Genomic DNA, 17924 nt, shown 5'->3' on the forward strand with positions numbered 1-17924 from the left:
ATTAGCAGGAATTTCATTGGCTCTATATAAAATACCCAAAACTCCCAACAAACATTACACTATATATAGTGATTCTAAAAGTGCTATTCAAGCAATAGATTCTTTTAATCATCATCACCCTGCTATTAGAGCAATACAAAGAAAATATTCATTTTTAAGCATTCGAAATATAAAAGATATCCTTGTGCTGGACATCAGGCCATGTTGGAATTGATATTAAATTGCTGATAAAAATGCAAAGAAAGCAGCATTAAACGATAAAAATAAAATGTACAAAACTTATTATAAGGACTCAAAAAGTATTTTAAATCTATATTAGATAAATCTCTGGGAGACCAATGGTTGTCACTTAGAAAATAACAAATTTAGAGGAATAAAGACTACCAATACTCACTTTTAATAGTTCCTTGCAGAGCAGAGAAACCATGAGGTTGCTTTGTGCAGGCTGCGTAATGGGCACACAAAGGTTAACTCATGGCTTTCTTATGACTGAAGTCAACCTCCTCAGAATGTGATTCCTGTCAAACCAGAATAACAGTGAAGCACATTTTAATTGAATGCTCAAATATTCACATATTAGACATAAATACTGGATCATCTCCTAGAATGCAGGACATTCTGGAGATGATGACTCAAAAGTTTTAAGATTTTTTAGATTTTTAACAGATAGTGATCTCTTAAAATATATATAGATAATTTTATTCATACACATTTTAAAAGTGAAATGTTTTATCTATTTGTTTGTTTGTTTATTTGATTTTTTTTTTTTTTTTTTACATATAGCTTACTTATTACAATTTTAAGCATAAATATAGATGTATATGAGTGTGTGTGTGTGTGTATGCATAAATGCTTAAGTTTCTGCAATTTTAAAGATATTTGTATATATCAGACTGTAATCAGTGAAATTTTAAATATTTGGGGGAAAATTCTATGCTTTAATTTTATTTATTTATTTTTAATAATTGAGAGTAATCCGTGAATATAGATATTTATTTTCTTCCTCTGTCATGCAAATATATATAAAATGATATAAATGCACTAATTTAGAATTAAAACAATAGATTCCATAAATATATTCTATTTAACATAGCATATTCAACAGATTTTATCTGCTTGATAAGCAGCCGATTGGACTTAGTCGGAAGTGGCTGCTAAAACAAATAATTTAATAATAATACTTGCATATATTTGTGAAACCAGCATACTCCGCACCAAGCTGACAGGCAGACTATTGATTCTGAGCGTACATTGATTCCGACTGTACATTGCAATAGAGAACTGTACTGGATTTTGTTTAAAATCTAGTACAAAATACTGAAGTTTCTAAAGGTGATACAAAGGGTGTCCTATCCACTTCCTTCAAAGCTATATTATAAGATAAATACTAACCTCTGACAAATGGAGCTTTGGCTACCATGTTTTGAGAATCATGAATTGACTAAACTAGTCATTTCAATGGACATCGTCAATAGCTTCACTTTAAGAACGAATGTCGAATATAAATCTAAACCTTTATGATTTTTTCCTTCGAGAGGGAAGAGAGGTATCGGTGAAGATACCTTCTGTGGTTTATTTGTAACTACAAGGAAGGAGCAACAAACTACATAAAGGCCACTGAAGTTTTAGAAATGAGGATTGGTTCCATCCCAAAAGGTAAAAGGAAGAATCCTGATTAAAGCAGGAAATGGAACTCAAGCAAGGCTTCTTAGCAACTTTAAGCCCCTCAAAATGGTAGGCGTGATAAGTGTCCCCTCACAAATCATTTAACATAACTAGGGGAGCAATTTATTCAAGAGGAGAATGCAAATTTGAGGAGACAGAAATAGAGACCCCTCCATTAAATGTGTACGTAGTAAAGATATTAGGAAGCATCAACGGAGGTATTCATTGTTTTAAAAGTAGAGGAGTTACGTCCCATATTATATCTCATTTGGAGATTATGTACATAAGTGGGGGGAAAAAAGATTGACAAGTACAAGATGCTCTATCTGTTCTAGGAGTCACAGGGAAAAGGATTGCCAGTATCCTGATCACTGTTTCCTCTGCAAAGGTAATCATTCTCCACAATCCAAAACTTGCCTATGAAGAAAGCTAGAGCAAGATATTGTTGAAAAGGCTGAAGTATAGCACATCAGTAGAGAAAATGCCAGACAGATAATGGGTGCTAATAAAAATCCAAATAACTCCTATTCTTCCGTAATATCAAACATGACAAGTGTTGTAAGGAAGTCCCAGACCCACTCTATAGAACATTAAAGCATTACCAAAAATAAAGAGAATTATGAAACTATTGCTCAAGCAAATTCCTACTTTTCCCCTCACGATTATTCTAACAAAGAAATGGGAAGATATGTAAATCTATCCATATCTGCTTCAGGAAACAGACACACCTTGACACAAAAAACAAGCCTGAAGAATGAAGCAGCTACATCAAGAAATCAAGGAAAATGAAAGCATTAACAGACTGAAGGTGCATGCACTAGCAAGGAAATAAGTAAGAATGTTCCCTCAAAACAAACAAGCCAAAGAAAGTGGAACTACTTATAAAGCATTTGTCATAAAATTCAAATTATTCAACCTCATGTATAAAACAGACTCAGAAACCACATTCTTTAATCAGTGAAGATGGTTTTTGTATACCTGAAGGATATTAAAAGGGTGCACCCAACTTTGTCAAGAAAACCGGCCTAAAAACTAAAAGCACTTTTGATGTACTTGGAGACAAGCTTCTCCACTGAAGAAAAAGAGCACAAATGAACAATCTAATCACCATTTATTTTTAATAGTAATACAATTTGTATTGTGGCACTGAATAGCCTAATCAGTTCAAGTGCCAGGTCATTAGCCCAAACATTCATAAATTAAATCAAATCAATTCAGGCTCTTATTGAAATGAGTTTTTTTTTTTCTCATCTTTGCTTCCCTAGAGGAAGGTGAAACATACCAAAAAATACATTTGACCCTTCATCAGGAGAGATTAGATGTCAGAAATAATAATCCTGACAGGTTTCCCATTTATAGTAGGTGGGCAGAATGATGAAATAACTGTTCTTAATGACATTTTATTTAAAAATACAACTTAAAAAATTTTAAGAACTTAAAACATCTAAACAATCAATAATAACGCCTTCATAACAAAGATGCCATTTCACAGGCAGGGTGGTTCTTTTACTTTGAAGTAAATTTCCTTCAGAGTAGTTCTATCAGTATACCATGTGCTCCAATTAATTCCCTTTGTGTTCTGCTGCTTCTCCAGAAGGGCACTTGTGGCACTCACTTGGTGGCACTTGTTATACCAAAATCCACCACCAAACAGTGTAGCACAATTGCCATCTGCAAAATTAAATTTAATTTAACAGTTAGTTGGCAGTAGTCTCCCTTCATAATACCATCATGCGTGAAACAAAAAATTCCATCATAAAAACATACAGATGCAAAGTCTGATTAATGCCACTTACCATGAAGGTCATTGTCATGATCTATGGTAGTGAAGGCCATATTGTTATGGTAAGCAAGAGAGTCTCCCCCATCACCTGAATATCCACCTACATGGAGGCGATACTCTCTATCTTCACCCTCCACAATGAAAAAGTTATATTCAACATATCTTTTTGCTCCATCCCAGTCCTCCATGTTTATACGAAGTATCTGTCTTGCACTACTTGTAAGTGAATGAACGGCATCATTACCTTAAGAAAGACAAAACAGCTAAGTATGTATTTTAAAAATGGTGAGCCGAGAATGTCACAAAAAAAAAATTAAGATATATAGAAAGTAGGGCTTGCATATATGATATATGTGATATAAAGGCAAGAAAGAGTCAATAAGAAATGCTAGTAGTACAGTATTCAATATAAAGTAGCAGGATGAAAAAAATACTTTAAGGCTGACCATTCACTATTCATTAGATCCTTGAGTCAAGATCTAAATGGGCGACACTTAAACAAATCTTTGTGAAAATAACAGTAATTACCCTCAAATCTGATTGCTCAACCAAACTTTTACAACTATCCTTGAATCTGACAGTGTGACCAAATTGTTACACTAAGTTGTAAGTTTTGTTCAGAGAGAGGACATCCACAGACAGACCTAATTTGGAACTGGTAGTTTACTTATGGGTAAGTTCACCTTGACCATACCTGAGTTTGGGAGTCTTCATTCTTACCTTGCTTAAAACCTGAAAAAGTCTGAGATTTGGATTTAAAAATGCTTTTGGGCTGAATTCTCAAAACTTTATAGAGGTAATCCATAAAATGTATTCCACAGTCTTTACTAAAAATTATTCCACTGAATCTTGGTAAAAAACTTAAGAGAAAAATCCCCTGATGCCAATAAGGAAATAGTCACCAAAAAGATTATCATCTGTAGCATTTTTCATAAAGAACTTAATAAAGTGGAGGCTTCTGTGAAATCTGAAATCTGGTGAGGGTGCTGATCAAGTGTTTCATGGTATTTTGATATGCTTTTACTTTTAAGGGAGTTAGAAAATGCCACATCAATCCATGTCCAATATACGAAATAAGGAAAATGTAATTTGTAATTTACTTATTAGACTAAAATTGATACAAAATTTTAAAAATTAAAAAAAATATATTCAAATAGCATATATAAATGAATTGCATACTGTATATCTGTAAATGTAACAGATCATAATTTTCTATGAAAACAAAGTAACAAATGGTGATGAATCAAAATATTTCAAGCCAAATGTGACTGCAATTCAATTGCATCATCTCCATCAAAACAGCAAGAAATTTTTCTCGAACTTGCCTTGTATTTGTGTGGTGACAATGATTATGCAGCAGGCCAACACAATTTTTTCCATGTTTTCCGATTGTAAGTTAATTTGAATATGAAAGTCAAAATACTGATTTCAATCTTCAAAATGCTGTTTAACCCATAAGAGGTTACATACTTGTAGTTAAAGATTACTCTCTCAGGTTACAAAAAATTTAAAATTATCTTTTTGGCTTAATGCCAAATGGTCCCAAAAGAAGGAAAATGGTATTTAAAAGGCACACAACCCACGTTCAAAGGTCCAAAAATCGGACGTTTGTGTTAGGGGCGTATCCCCAGCTGGCTGCTGAGACATAATCCTTGCAGTGTTGTGATCCATTTCCACTTTTTTTTGTCCCCTAATCCATTTTTTTTTTAACTAACATGAACAATTTATTATATAAATTTCTCTTACAAAGTTGGTACCTGGTGGCTCTGGCATCGCAATAAATGAAATGACTTGCAGAAAGTCGAGCTGGACTGAGAACATGAGCTGGCAACCTCCTCTTGACTGAGAGGATGAGTGGCCAGTGCGACCTTCCTCCACAAAGACTAATAAGGTACTTGTGAGACAGGTGCGAAATAAGGAGCAGGAAGACCAGTACTGCTGGTTTATTGATGACAACTAGCCGCTTATAAAGTGGGATGCGGATATCTGCGTTGTTCGCAGAGACTGCTGGTATAAAGATTTACAGGTGACTTGAGGTCAAACTAACTCCTTAAAAAACAGGACAGGTTCATACAGAGAACATAGTGATCAACAATGTCTGACATATAAATAACTCGTTACTTGTACATAAAACAAACAAGATTGTTTATAAAGACAACATATACACAGTTTACAATTATGACAAATATATATTTCGAGTGACCTTAGGTCGATGAAAAGGCACCGCAGAAAACAGGATGTTCTCTACAGAGAATGTGTTGAGTGGGGACTTTACAATACTCCCCCCCAAGACGGAGGCAACGTCTGATTAAACCAGATATCTGCTGGGGCGACGAAGGGGGCCTCTCTTTCTCGATGTCAACTGGAGAGGGTGGTCGCCTTCCCCGGTGTCCTCTGCACTGTTTCGTTGGGGTGCCTTTCCGTCAGGTTTCTGGTTTTTTCGGGGATGCTCTCGCCTCCTTCCTGCGACCAGGGTTGTTTGAGGGGCTGCTGCATCCCGCAGGAGATCTTGGGGTCCGCCTGCGTTGGCCCCCTCCAGGAATGCGGGTTGTAGACTATCTATTGACACCCAGTCTTCTCGACCATGGATGGATATTCAGAATGCCTTCTTGTTCCTTTCCAGTACAATGATAGGTCCCCTGTAGGGTTTAGTCAAGGGTGAGCGTACAGCGCTGTCCCTGACGAAGACATGGGTGGCGGAGGACAGCCCGGGGGACATGAGGCGGGGGCGTCCTGTCGGTGAATGTCTTTTGGAAGGGGGGCGAACTTTCCAACCCTCTCTTGGAGCCTCTGCATTCCTATGTCGTCCCGGTCCTCTGCAACGAGTTCCCCAGGGACTACCAGAGTCTCCCCGTAGACTTTTTCCGCTGAGGAGAGGTTGCTGTTGGCTCTGGGGGCGGTCCTCAACCCGAGGAGGATCCAGGGCAGCTGGTACTTCCAGTTTTCAGAGGAGCAACGAGCCATGAGGGACGCCTTCAGAGACCTGTGGAACCTTTTCACCATTCCGTTGGCTGCGGGGTTGTAGGCGGTGGTGCTGCGGTGAGTAGTCCCCATTAGACGTGCCAGGTCGGTCCACAGCTCGGGCAGGAAAGTGGGTCCCCTGTCTGTTGTTATGTCATCTGGGACACCGAACTGGCTGATCCAGCTGGAGAGGAGGGCTTCTGCACATGCACTGGAGGTGGCTTCTTCCAAGGGCATAGCCTCGGGCCACCTGGTGGAGCAGTCAATGACTGTCAGAAGGTATCTGGCTCCTCCTGATGGGGGAAGAGGTCCTACTACGTCAACGAGGATGTGCCCAAAGCGTCTCTTTGGCTGGGGGAATTCGCCCACCCCCAATTTGGTGTGCCGTCCCACTTTACTTGTCTGACATTACATACACTGTCTTGCCCAGGCCATTGCATCTTTCCGTATGCTGTGCTAGATGAACTTCTCCATCAGCAGTTTGGCTGTTGTCCTTCCGGAGTGGTGGGATAGGCCGTGGATGATGTTGAAAACCAGCCGACATCTGGAGGCAGGTACCAGGGGGAGGGGGCGGGGGCGTCTGGTACTGACATCACTCAGTAATGTTGATCCTCCTAAGCCGAAGGGCATGTCCCTCCACTTCAGCGACGTGATGGCTGTATGGTAGGCTGGGGTCTCTGGGTCAGCAGCTTGTTTGCGGGTGAGGTCCTCGTAATCGATCCCGAGCTGTATGGAATCGATCTCGATCCTCGAGAGGGCGTCGGCTACCGGGTTCTTCCTGCCAGGGAGGTATTTGATGGTGCAGGTGAACTCCGTGATGGCTGCGAGGTGCCGCTGCTGCCTAGAGGACCATGTGTCGCCCAGCGCCGTGGCGTGGATCAATGACTGGTGGTTGATCCAAATTGTGAAGGGTGTCCCCTCCAGGAGGAACTTGAAGTGCCGTACCACCTGGTATGCTGCGAGGAGTTCTTGGTCGAAGGTGCTGTAGCTGGACTCGGCAGGGTTTAGCCTCCTACTGAAAAAGGCAATGGGCTGAGGGGTCCCTCTGATGACCTGTTCCAGGACTGCTCCGCAGGAGACGTTGCTGGCGTCTGTGCGTCAGCTGGAGGGAAGCGCTTGTGGTCCTGAGTGGGCCAAAGATATTTGCTTTGGTGAGGAGGCCTTTTGTGTCAGGAGAAGCCTTCTGCTGGTCAGGGCCACCGCACTAAGGTCTTTTGGACGTCCCTTCAGGATTATTATTGCCTCCATCAGGGGGCCATGGTGTGAGCAATCCCCGGGATGAATCTTCTGTAGTAGTTGACCATCCCGAGGAATGATGGAGGTAGGGGTGGGGAACTTCTCGACGGCTTCGACGACATTGGGCGGACACCTTCTGGGGATATCTCGTGGCCCAGGAACTCCACCTTCTCGACGCCGAAGGTGCATTTGTCAAACCTGACGACGAGGCCACTTTCCTGCAGGCGTTGCAGGACCTTCCGGATGTGTCGCAGGTGTTCCTCCCGGAATCTGGAAAAGATTAGGATATCGTCGACGTAGCAGGTGCAGAAGTCCAGGTCCCCCAGGATGCTGTCCATCAATCTCTGGAAGGTCGTGCCCACGTTCCTCAGGCCAAAGGTGGAGAAGGCGAAGATGTAGGACCCGAAGGGCGTGACGATGGTGCTTTTGGGGATGTCCTCCGGCACTACTGGGACCTGAAAATAAGATTTTAGTAGGTCCATTTTGGAGAATATCCTGGCCCCGTAGAAAGAGGCCGTCAGGTCCTGCATGTTTGGCAGGGGGTAGTGGTCTGGTTCTGTTGCCAATTTCAGCCACCTGTAATCGCTGCAGGTGCTGTCTGCTTTCTGCCCCATGTGAGGAGGGGAAGCCCATGGGCTGGGAGCCTTTTTGCGTATGCCCATCCTTACCAACTCTGCGAAGGCCTTTTTGGCCTCCTGAAGGTGCTGCGGGGGAAGCCGTCAGAACTTCACATGAGTCGGGGGGCCTTTGTCTTTATAAGGAGGTATATCCCGTGTTTGGCAGGAGTCCTGGGCATCTGGTGGAGCTCGGGTTTGAAGACCTCCAGGAACTCCTTCAGGAGGAACCATACTGGTAGAGCGATGGGACAGATGGCCGGGCTCCTGGGGCCTGGCGACAAGGGCGAGACTGGCAGGACGGGTGTTCAGCAGGCGTTTGGCGGCGTGGGCTGCTAGACTGGTGGTAAATCCGCCCCCAGGAGTGGAGTCCTGACGTCTGCAATGATGGACTCCCAGCTGTACCTCCGGCCAAGGATGGAGATTTGCAGGAGCTTGGTGCCGTAGGAGAGGATGGAGGACCCGTTTGCAGCCGTCAGGCAGGTAGTTGGGTCCGGCAGTCGTCTGCAGTCCTCTCCTGAAGGTGGAAATACTGAACGTATGGCTCCAGTGTCGACCAACATCATCCTGCTGGAGATCGTGTCGCGGATGTAGAACCCTAATAGTAAGGGGCCCCTGGGTATTTTTGTTGATGCTGCCACAGCTGCCTGTGGGGTTGGCCGCCGCCACCTCCGTTTTTTGAAGGGAAGAAAGGGCAGGGGGCTTCGCACCTCTGGGCGGCTCTCTGGAACCTCCAGTGGAAGTAGCATATCCCCGGCCCCCCCTCCTTCTGCTGGTGGAGCAACCTTTTTCTGCTCAATGGGTTGATGGGCTCCCATGGTGGGGTCTTCGGCGGGAGGCGGTTGGCGGAGTGTCGGGCATAGTGGCCGGCAGCGCCTTAAGTGGAGTCCGTCAGCTGCTACGCCAACCTGATTAGGTCCTCAACCGGCAGGGTGTATGCATCCGTGATCTGCCCACGGACCTCCGGCATTAGCTGCCGCAGGAAGATCTCCCTAGACAGACTGATTTCCTTGCACCTGCCGCTGCTGTCAGTCTCGGGGAGGTGGTGGTGGTCCTGGAGGGCATGCCACACTTCCAAGAGGTTTCCCTCCTGCCAGGGGTTGAGGACGCGGGTAGCTCTCTCGGAGACCGGCAGGGAGCAGGTCTCGACGAGAGTGGATTTCAATTCTTGGAAGGTGGCGGGGACCGACATCGTCATCAACCAAGGGGCAACCTTCTTATCTATCTCCTCCACGTGGGTGTTAATGGCGATGTCCACCTTCAACACCTCGTCAGTCAGGCCTGCTATTCTGAATTGCCCCTCGACCCTGTAGAACCAAGACGCTGCGTTCTCCCTGGTGAATGGCGGCAGCCTTATGTTAAGGGCCATCTTTGGTTGGTCCGTCAGGGGGGACATCGTGTGGGGTGGCAGTACTGGTGTGGAGGTTTTGCGCAGGAGGGGGTTGTGAGAGGGAGGTATCTGCCTCAGAGAGGTTCGTGGTAATTTGTACATGGTTGAGAATGTCTCCGTCCATGCTCTATTCGCGCTGTCACTTGGAGTGTGTGGGAACTCTCACGCCAATACACGCTGGGGGAGTGTGCTGTGTGGGTCCGCTAATGTTAGAGCGCCGTAGTTAGTCCGTTAGGGGCGTGGATTAGGTTCATTGGGCCAAGACTTAGTCGCCGTTTGGTTCCGTTAATGGCTTCAGGAACCACTCAGGGTCACCATTGTGAGAGAGGTGCAAAATAATGAGCAGGAAGACAATTACTGTTGGTTTTATTATTGATGAAAACTAGCTTCTTATAAAGTGGGATGCGGACGTCTCCGTAGTTCGCAGAGACCGCTGGTACAAAGATTTACAGGTTACCTGAGGTCAAGCTAATTCCTTAAAAAAACAGGACAGGTTCATACAGAGAACATAGTGATCAACAATGTCTGACATATAACATAAATACTGTAATTCGTTACTTGTACATAAAACACATAAAACATGATTGTTTAGAAAGACAACATATACACAGTTTACAATTATGATGATAAATATATATTCCGATCGACCTTAGGTCGATGAAACGACATCGCAGAAAACGGGATGTCCTCTACAGATAACGCTTCGAGCGGGGACTTTACATACTAAGAGCATTGTATGGCCATTGGTGGATGGATGGATGTATGATATTTAGGGCAAAAGCCCAGGCACTGGGAGCCAACAGGGCCATTCAGCGCCGTAATGGAAAAAATAAGTATGTTAAAGTTATGAATTCATGAAATGATTAATAAATAAAATGAAGTGATGCTGACCAATAAATAAAAGGGTATGATTTAATGAATGATGTGCTATATACAAAAAAAAAAATTAATGTCATTAAAATTCTACGTGATGTAATAAATTAAATAAAATTAAATATCGTTAAAATTTTAATACACTTTAAAAAAGAATGTCACTTAGAAATATCAGCTACAGCCCTCCCCAAAATATCGAACAGGGATTTACCACAATGTCTCTCTCTTTGGATTTAAAATGTCTGGACAGACCGCAGAATGTGCTCCACTGTTAGTGTCTCGTCACAGTAAGCACCTCTGGAGGAGCTGCTTCCTTCTAAAATAAACTGATGGGTTAGACGAGTGTACCCAATCCTTAATCTCGTTAAAATAACCTTACTCTGTTCGTCTGTCAAGCTGGAACAGGCAGAAGACCCTTGGTAGTACATTATCCTAATATTTCTATATTTCTTATTATTGGCAAAGAAGGGAGAAGTCACCTTTCTTGCCATTTGCACTATAAAACATAAGATCTAATGGGACCTTTTAGATCTGTATGAGGCACTTTTCTAAAGAGGTTTCTGATAAAATACTAGCAACTTCCTTCCCCTGTCTGCCATCTCGTTTCCGCGAATCCCCACGTGAAAGGGACCCAACAGAAAGAACTGATTTACGTCGACAATATATACGAAAAAGCCACTCCTGAACTTTTTTCAGTGTGGATGAAAGCTATTAAATTTTTAGTAGCTTCTAAAGTCACTTCTAGAGTCTGATGTAACCAAAATTAAGTCACTACTTTGAAAAACTAAATCCTAGGGCAGACACTTCACATTGTTAATTCGGCAGTAAATATTGATGCAGAGTCAGGTAATTCCAGCTGTGTACGCTGTATCACCAAGGATAATAGCGCAACCAACACTATCTGACTTGAATCCATCTGTATAAATTTTGTAAATTAGTATGGGTAACATCATTATCTAAGAATTTTCCCCTAATCTTCTACAGTGCAGTCCTTTTTGTTAAACAGTTTCTTACATATTGATGCTTCTGGGATAAATATGGAGGATTTACAGGATATTCTACTTCCAGGACTTTCTGGGATTTAAGGTGATTATTCCTAACATCCTCATTCAGTCAATTGAATGGTTTAGAAGCTCTTGTACTAGAAAACCTTCGAGAGTCTGTTTCCTTTAGTGCTTGAAAGGAGGGATTTTTGGGAGCACTTTTCATTCTAGCCATGTATCATTACCCTAGCTCTTGCCTTCCTAGATCAAGGGGAAAATGATCTGTGTCGACATATATGCTTTCAATAGGAGAAGTTCTAAAAGCCCCTGAGCATATTCTCAACCCCATATTTGTGTACAACATCAGTTCTTAAACGGTTTTACAGGCTGAGAATAAATCTGACAGCCATGATCTAGCAGATCGACACAGAGAGTCATATAGCCTCAGAAGGGATTTCTTATCAGCCCCCAACTAAATCCAGAGACAACCTTTAAGAAAATATTCATAGATTGTTTAACATTAAACTTTAGAGGCATTTATGTGGCTATTATGTTAATTTATGGTCAATAGTCATCCCCAGATTTAACTTCACTCTCGTAAGGAAGGATGGACCCTTTTAAACTAAAGTGTGGGAACCTCTTCCACACGCCGGCACCTGGTGAATCTTGCAACTATTTGGAAGAGGAAGAATTTGAAACCATTCTCATCAGCCCACTTAGTAATAACATTAATAGACCTTTGCAAATGTTTACATACGGACAAGGAATCATATCCTGTGCAGTATATTGCAAGGTCATCGACAAAAAGCGAGCATTTAACAGGGGGCGAGATTTTTTCAATCACGCTATTTATTGCCACTGAAAAAGTGTTACACTTAAACGCTTCCCCTTGAGGAACTCCTTCCTCCTGCATAAAGGTTAGGAGAAGGAGTTTCCCTCTTACTAAAAGTCTGTCTGATAAAAGGAATATATAAACCTGACCATTCTTACATATGCCCATCTTGTGCAATTGTTTCATGATGCCAATTCTCCAGGTAATTAATCATATGCTCTCCAAGTCAAAAAATATGCCAATGGTCTGACACTTTTTGTGAATCCTTGCTGGTTGTGGTCAGCCTCAGCAAAGGGATCAAGGGTGGAGCGGTTTTTCTGAAACCAAATTGAAATGTGATAGTAATCCTTTGGTCTCCAGGTGCCAAACCAGTCTAGTATTTATCATTTTCTCATCAGCTTACATACAGCTGCGTAAAGAGCTATTGGTCTATAGCTGGTGGCTTAAGGAAAAACTATCTTTATTAGGCTTTTTAACACCAGGACAATTATGGATATTTTCCAGTCCTTGGTAAAATTCCAGTTTCCCATATTTTGTTTATAATCTTCAGTAAATATTTTTTTGGCATCATCTGGGAGGTGTTTCCAGCATTTCATATATGATTGTATCCTCACCTGGAGCTGTGGATTCACTTGAGGAGAGCGCCTCACAGAGAGTTCTCTTGAGAAAATTGTAGTTGTATGGTTCAGATTTTCCCGAATCAAGGCTTTTCAGACACATTTCAAATTCCTAATTCTTTGAAATTCCTGGAGAATAATTGTTAAGGCGGAAGCTTTTAGAAAAGTGTTTCCTAGCTCATTAGCAACTTCAGTGGGCTCTGTGATTAGAGTGTCATTTATTTTTAACGACCAATGAGTGACGCTGGAAATTTTCCCTCCAGTTTCCTATTTTGCGCCACACCCGCTCTTAGTGGGGTCTTGGAGTTTATTCCATTAATATAGTAAAGCCAACATTCTCTTTTGGCTTTCTTATAAAAAAGCATAACTGCTTGGCTAAGAAAGCACGTTTGTAGATTAATTTAGACTGAGGGGAGCCACTAGTTTTGCCAACGTCTGTAGCATTTCCTAGTCACTTTTCTCAGGAATATACCACTGTCTTATTCCACCGGGGAACTGCAGGTCTACGGTTTGCCTTTTGTTTTTGGAATCGAGCTTTCAGCACTCTTCAAAGTAGATTCAATAAAGTAATCATAGGCATCTAGATGAGAATGAAAGGACTCAAACTCCCTATCTAGATTGACACCCTTACTAAATTTATCCCAGTCTACGTCCTCTACCTTCCACTTAGGTAAAACTTCAGATGGAGCATTCAGAGCATATTTCAAATGGATCGGGTAGTGATCACTTCCATTTAAATCTTCATTAACAGACCAATTAAAATCAAGGTGGATACTAGTTGAAGAAATACTAAGGTCCAGTGCAGAGAAATGTGTTAACAAAAGAAAGAAACAACAGTCATCCAGTATTATGCATGCACGGGTGGATCCTGGTCTGCCAACGGCAGCCAGAATAATTCTTTGCATGCCCATGTATGTGGGAGGCAAACATCACTCATAGGTGGATGTGATAGAAAGATTTGGAAAATTACAGTCCAGTGAGTAAAGTTTGTATCTTTTAATACAACCAAGTGTTCTATCGCTTACATCCACTTATTTTCCACAAATTCAGTCAACTCTTAATGTGGAATTTCTCAGTTAATTCTGCATGATCTACCAGTTAAGTAATACTATATTAGTTACTAAAGAACACATACTTAAATCCCTAACAGCTTACCATTGTTCCAATTCTTTAATTTTGTTGTTCTGTGGAATTTTAATAGTGTTTATTTTGGGATGAATCTTACCTGTTGTTAAAGATAGTTTACATCTTTGTGCAGTTAGGTATGGTCAGCATTCAGAAAAGAGAAGAGGGAATGCTTGGGTGACCTGGATGGATAGTCTAGTTCACCTGTTCTCCACTAGTGGGTTTGAATGTTTTAGTTCTCATCAGAATTCTTCTTACTGTTGTAGCAATTGAAGCTTCTAGGCGTTCAGTAATTTTGCTGTTGCATTATTTCAGAGTGGTGTGACTTTTTTTTTTATGACTTTTTTTTTTTTTTTAGTCTGATAAATGTCTTCAACTGAAGCAGGAACTTAGAATATTAATTCTTCCACAATGACTTTGTGTTTTTAGGATGTACTTGGTAGAAATAGGTAGGTAATCTATTTGTGTCAGTTTAGGGGTCATGGTGCAGTGTGATCTTTAAAAAAAAGTGTGAGGACTTCAGGACTGATCTAATGCAGTGATGAAGAAATTCCTTAGTTAAAGGAAGAATAGGGATGCAGACAGGTGAGAGGCAACTGATTAGACATACATGGATTATTTCTAAGCTTCCTCACCTATTCCACCTATCTCTCCCAACACCTCCACCTCCTTCCCTTCACCTTTTCTCCTCCACTTCCAGTTACACCTACTGTAGCTCCATCTTCTGCTTCCTTTTTGGTGCATAAAGCAAGTAGATAATTGTTAGAAACTGTTAGCGGACTTTTGTGGTCAGAATTAATAGAATTTGTTTTGCGTAAAGCTGATACCCCACAGTATGCATTCTTTGTTCATGAAACTTACAACCTGTCAGATATATTTGAGCTGTATTCTGAGAGTCCGACAGATCATTCCAAAACTGATGTGACACCTTACGAGTGGGGAGTCCAGGTGGTTAGTACCCATTCCAATGGAGCTGATATCAAACCATTCCCATTTTCTATTCAGATTTTCTCTGTCATATGTGTTGTCAACACCTGTTGTCTGCACCTCCGTCATAGGATTTGCTTTTTGGTTAAGTATCTGATTGTCTTTTGGTATTTTGACTTTGGATCGGTACGTCCCTCAAATTGCTTTTTTTTTTTTGATTTGAATTAGACTATCATTATGTCTGGGTCAGCTCTGCTACACTTTGGATTGTGTGTGATGTCTGAGTGTAAGGTGGTTGGGAAGCTGCGTTGACCCTCACTGCATGTTCTAACTGTAGGAAGCATATATGCATGTTGAATGATAGGTGTGATGTTGCTTCTTTGACTGAAAATGAATCTTCATTTATGATAAATATGTGAGGAAGTTGCGTGAGTCGACTGAGGAGGTCTTCGCTCCGGAGTGCTTCTCTTTGGAAGTGCTTTGGACTTGTCGGCCCTAACTCCCTGTAGGTTTTTAGAACCTAACCCTGTGGTTTTGTCTCAGCCCCTGAGATGTGCCAGTGGAGACCATGCTTTCGCCATGATGGAATCAGTGTGCATTAGAGGCAAGGTGTCAGCTCTCCAGAAAAGTGTTGTGAAGTGAAAGTGCCCCCAGTGTAGTTTTGGTGGGCGTCAGCCCGCCCCATCATGCCTCTAGGCCTGGACCTCTGCTGGACTCCAGGACTCAGGAGAGCATGTCGAAGGGATTAGGTATGTTTTGGAACCCCACGGTCTGGCGTATTATTTCACTTTTATAATCAAGGCTAAACAGCACTGTTGCTTTATACAGAAAGACTGCTATGTCTTCTGGCTCCCCAAGTAGTGTTGGAAGTTTTTAATTAAGTTTAATGCTCTATTACATTTTGATTTCATGTATGTTATGTGGGCTTTCCAGTTCAAGTGAGTATCAATCTGTAAACTCGCCAGGTTTTTTGCTGTTTGGCCAATTGGTATGGAATGATTTCTGATTTTTTATTTATTTCGTGTTTTTTTTCCACTTTTTATTTTTATAAAACATTACTGCTTAAGTCCTTTCAATAGAAAAAAGACACAGATGAGGTCCATTCATCTATCTTTATTAAAATGACCTAATTCTCCAGCATGTTTTAGTCAGATGCTGAATAATATATGCCAAAATTGCATGTACAACTTACTTTTAATTCCAATAGAGTCCAGATTATTACTGATATCGTTTATTCCAGTAAAGAAACAGTGTGCTCACTAAGGACTCCTGCTTGTGGAACACCATTTTCAAGTGGAAATTTTGAAGGAACATCTCAATTCGTCCCTGAAAAGGGTTTGTCAGAAAGTTTGTATAAACCCAGGTAAATATCCACGGATGTTATTTTTATGTAACGTTTTTAATATTGCATACCTTTTTGTATTATCATATTTATTTTTCAGTGTCAAAAAGACGACTATGGTACAGTAATTTGTTTTCGTTAAATCAAGTCCTCTTCATGTGGTCTTTATAGTTAGACAGAGAATCCAGTGTCTGTCTGTTACTTGGTGACCCAAATTGGAGCAAATTTTTTTTTCGTCATGCTGCCAGGTTAGTTGAGCATTTACCATTTTTCTGGTAATTTCATAGACAACTAGTTAAAGAAATTGGTCTGTAATTGCTTGCATTACTGGGTTTTTCCAGGTTTGGGATAGGAATAATTACAGCTTTCCTCCACTCATTAGGAGATAAATTTTAAGCCACATGTGGTTATAAACTCTAATATACTGTATGTTGCCAAAGGTGCTAAATGGCAGATCATTTCAAAACAAATACTGTCACCTCCATTTATTGTTATTAACTCTATACTATTTTCCTTTGTTCGTAAATGCTCATCTAAATTTTTGTCGCTACTTACTTTTGCTAAATTTTCACCTATTACTAAGTCTTTATTTCTTTAGATGAAGATGATTCTTTTCCCATATTTTATTATGGCATGTTGAGGTCCATTTTAACATGGACCATTTATTTTCCTGAATTTTTCTTCCCCATATTTTTTGTATAGGGAGTGGTATTAGAGAGATCTGATACATATTTTCTCCACGAAATGATTCTTCCTCATCTATTACCGCCTCTTTAAATTTTGCAGATATTTTGTTATATAGAGGTTTTAATGTATTTATTTTTAATAGATAACATAGCTTTTGTAAGGGCCTCTTCAATATCGGTAATGTTTTGTTTATTTTACTGAATTTTTCTATTCAGATTATCTAATCGTCTTCCAATTTGGTGTTTTATTTTTATTAATTTCTGTTAGTTTTTCAGACCACCAGCATCTTGTGTTTTGTTGATGAGATTTGGATTTTGGTATTGCTTTATTTGGCCTGCATTTATAATGAAATCAACAAGAAATTTATTAGTTTCATTATGGTTTTTCAAATATTCAAATTGGGATATGTAGTGTGGAATTCATATTGCTCCCCTTTCCGTCATTTATAAATGTTATATTGAGGACATGCTTGTGGGGTTTTTTGCAAATAATAAAATTGATAGTGGGAAAATGATCACGTGTATGCAAGTTGTTAACTGTATTCCAATCCAATCTGTCAACTATGTTTGTTGTATACAGAGTTAAGTCGATTGAGGAAAATGTTCCAAGTGTTAGAAAAAATATGTGTTGATTTGTTATCATTTATGCAGCACATGTCATATGAATTTATGAATTTTCTATTTTACTTCCTGCTCTATTTGAGTCTGTGAAATTACAGTCAGACATTGGGTTGTTTTGGGGATTAAAATCACCTACTATTAATGTAGGCCTTTGGCATTATTAACCTCTCTTTAAGTCCAGAGAAACAAAGTCATAATTTTTATTGGGTTGGTTGTATAAATTATAACATTACGTAATTATCGTTTTTATTCATATACTAATACTTGAT

The 17924-nt window shown here is 40.7% G+C and overlaps 1 protein-coding gene across 1 annotated transcript; it reads right to left on the minus strand.

Annotated features, from left to right (window-relative positions):
- Nucleotides 1-3051: 3051 nt before the first annotated feature.
- On the minus strand, nt 3052-3693 carry LOC136837967 (angiopoietin-related protein 7-like). The gene is made up of 2 exons (XM_067102834.1): nt 3462-3693; nt 3052-3336 (listed from the first exon to the last, which is right to left on the minus strand). The coding sequence occupies exons 1-2, from the start codon at nt 3634-3636 to the stop codon at nt 3152-3154; spliced, it is 360 nt and encodes a 119-aa protein (XP_066958935.1). The 5' UTR covers nt 3637-3693; the 3' UTR covers nt 3052-3151.
- Between the last annotated feature and the right edge of the window lie 14231 nt (nt 3694-17924).

Source organism: Macrobrachium rosenbergii, unplaced genomic scaffold (genome assembly GCF_040412425.1).
Source record: "Macrobrachium rosenbergii isolate ZJJX-2024 unplaced genomic scaffold, ASM4041242v1 13903, whole genome shotgun sequence".
Classification (NCBI taxonomy): Eukaryota; Metazoa; Arthropoda; class Malacostraca; order Decapoda; family Palaemonidae; genus Macrobrachium; species Macrobrachium rosenbergii.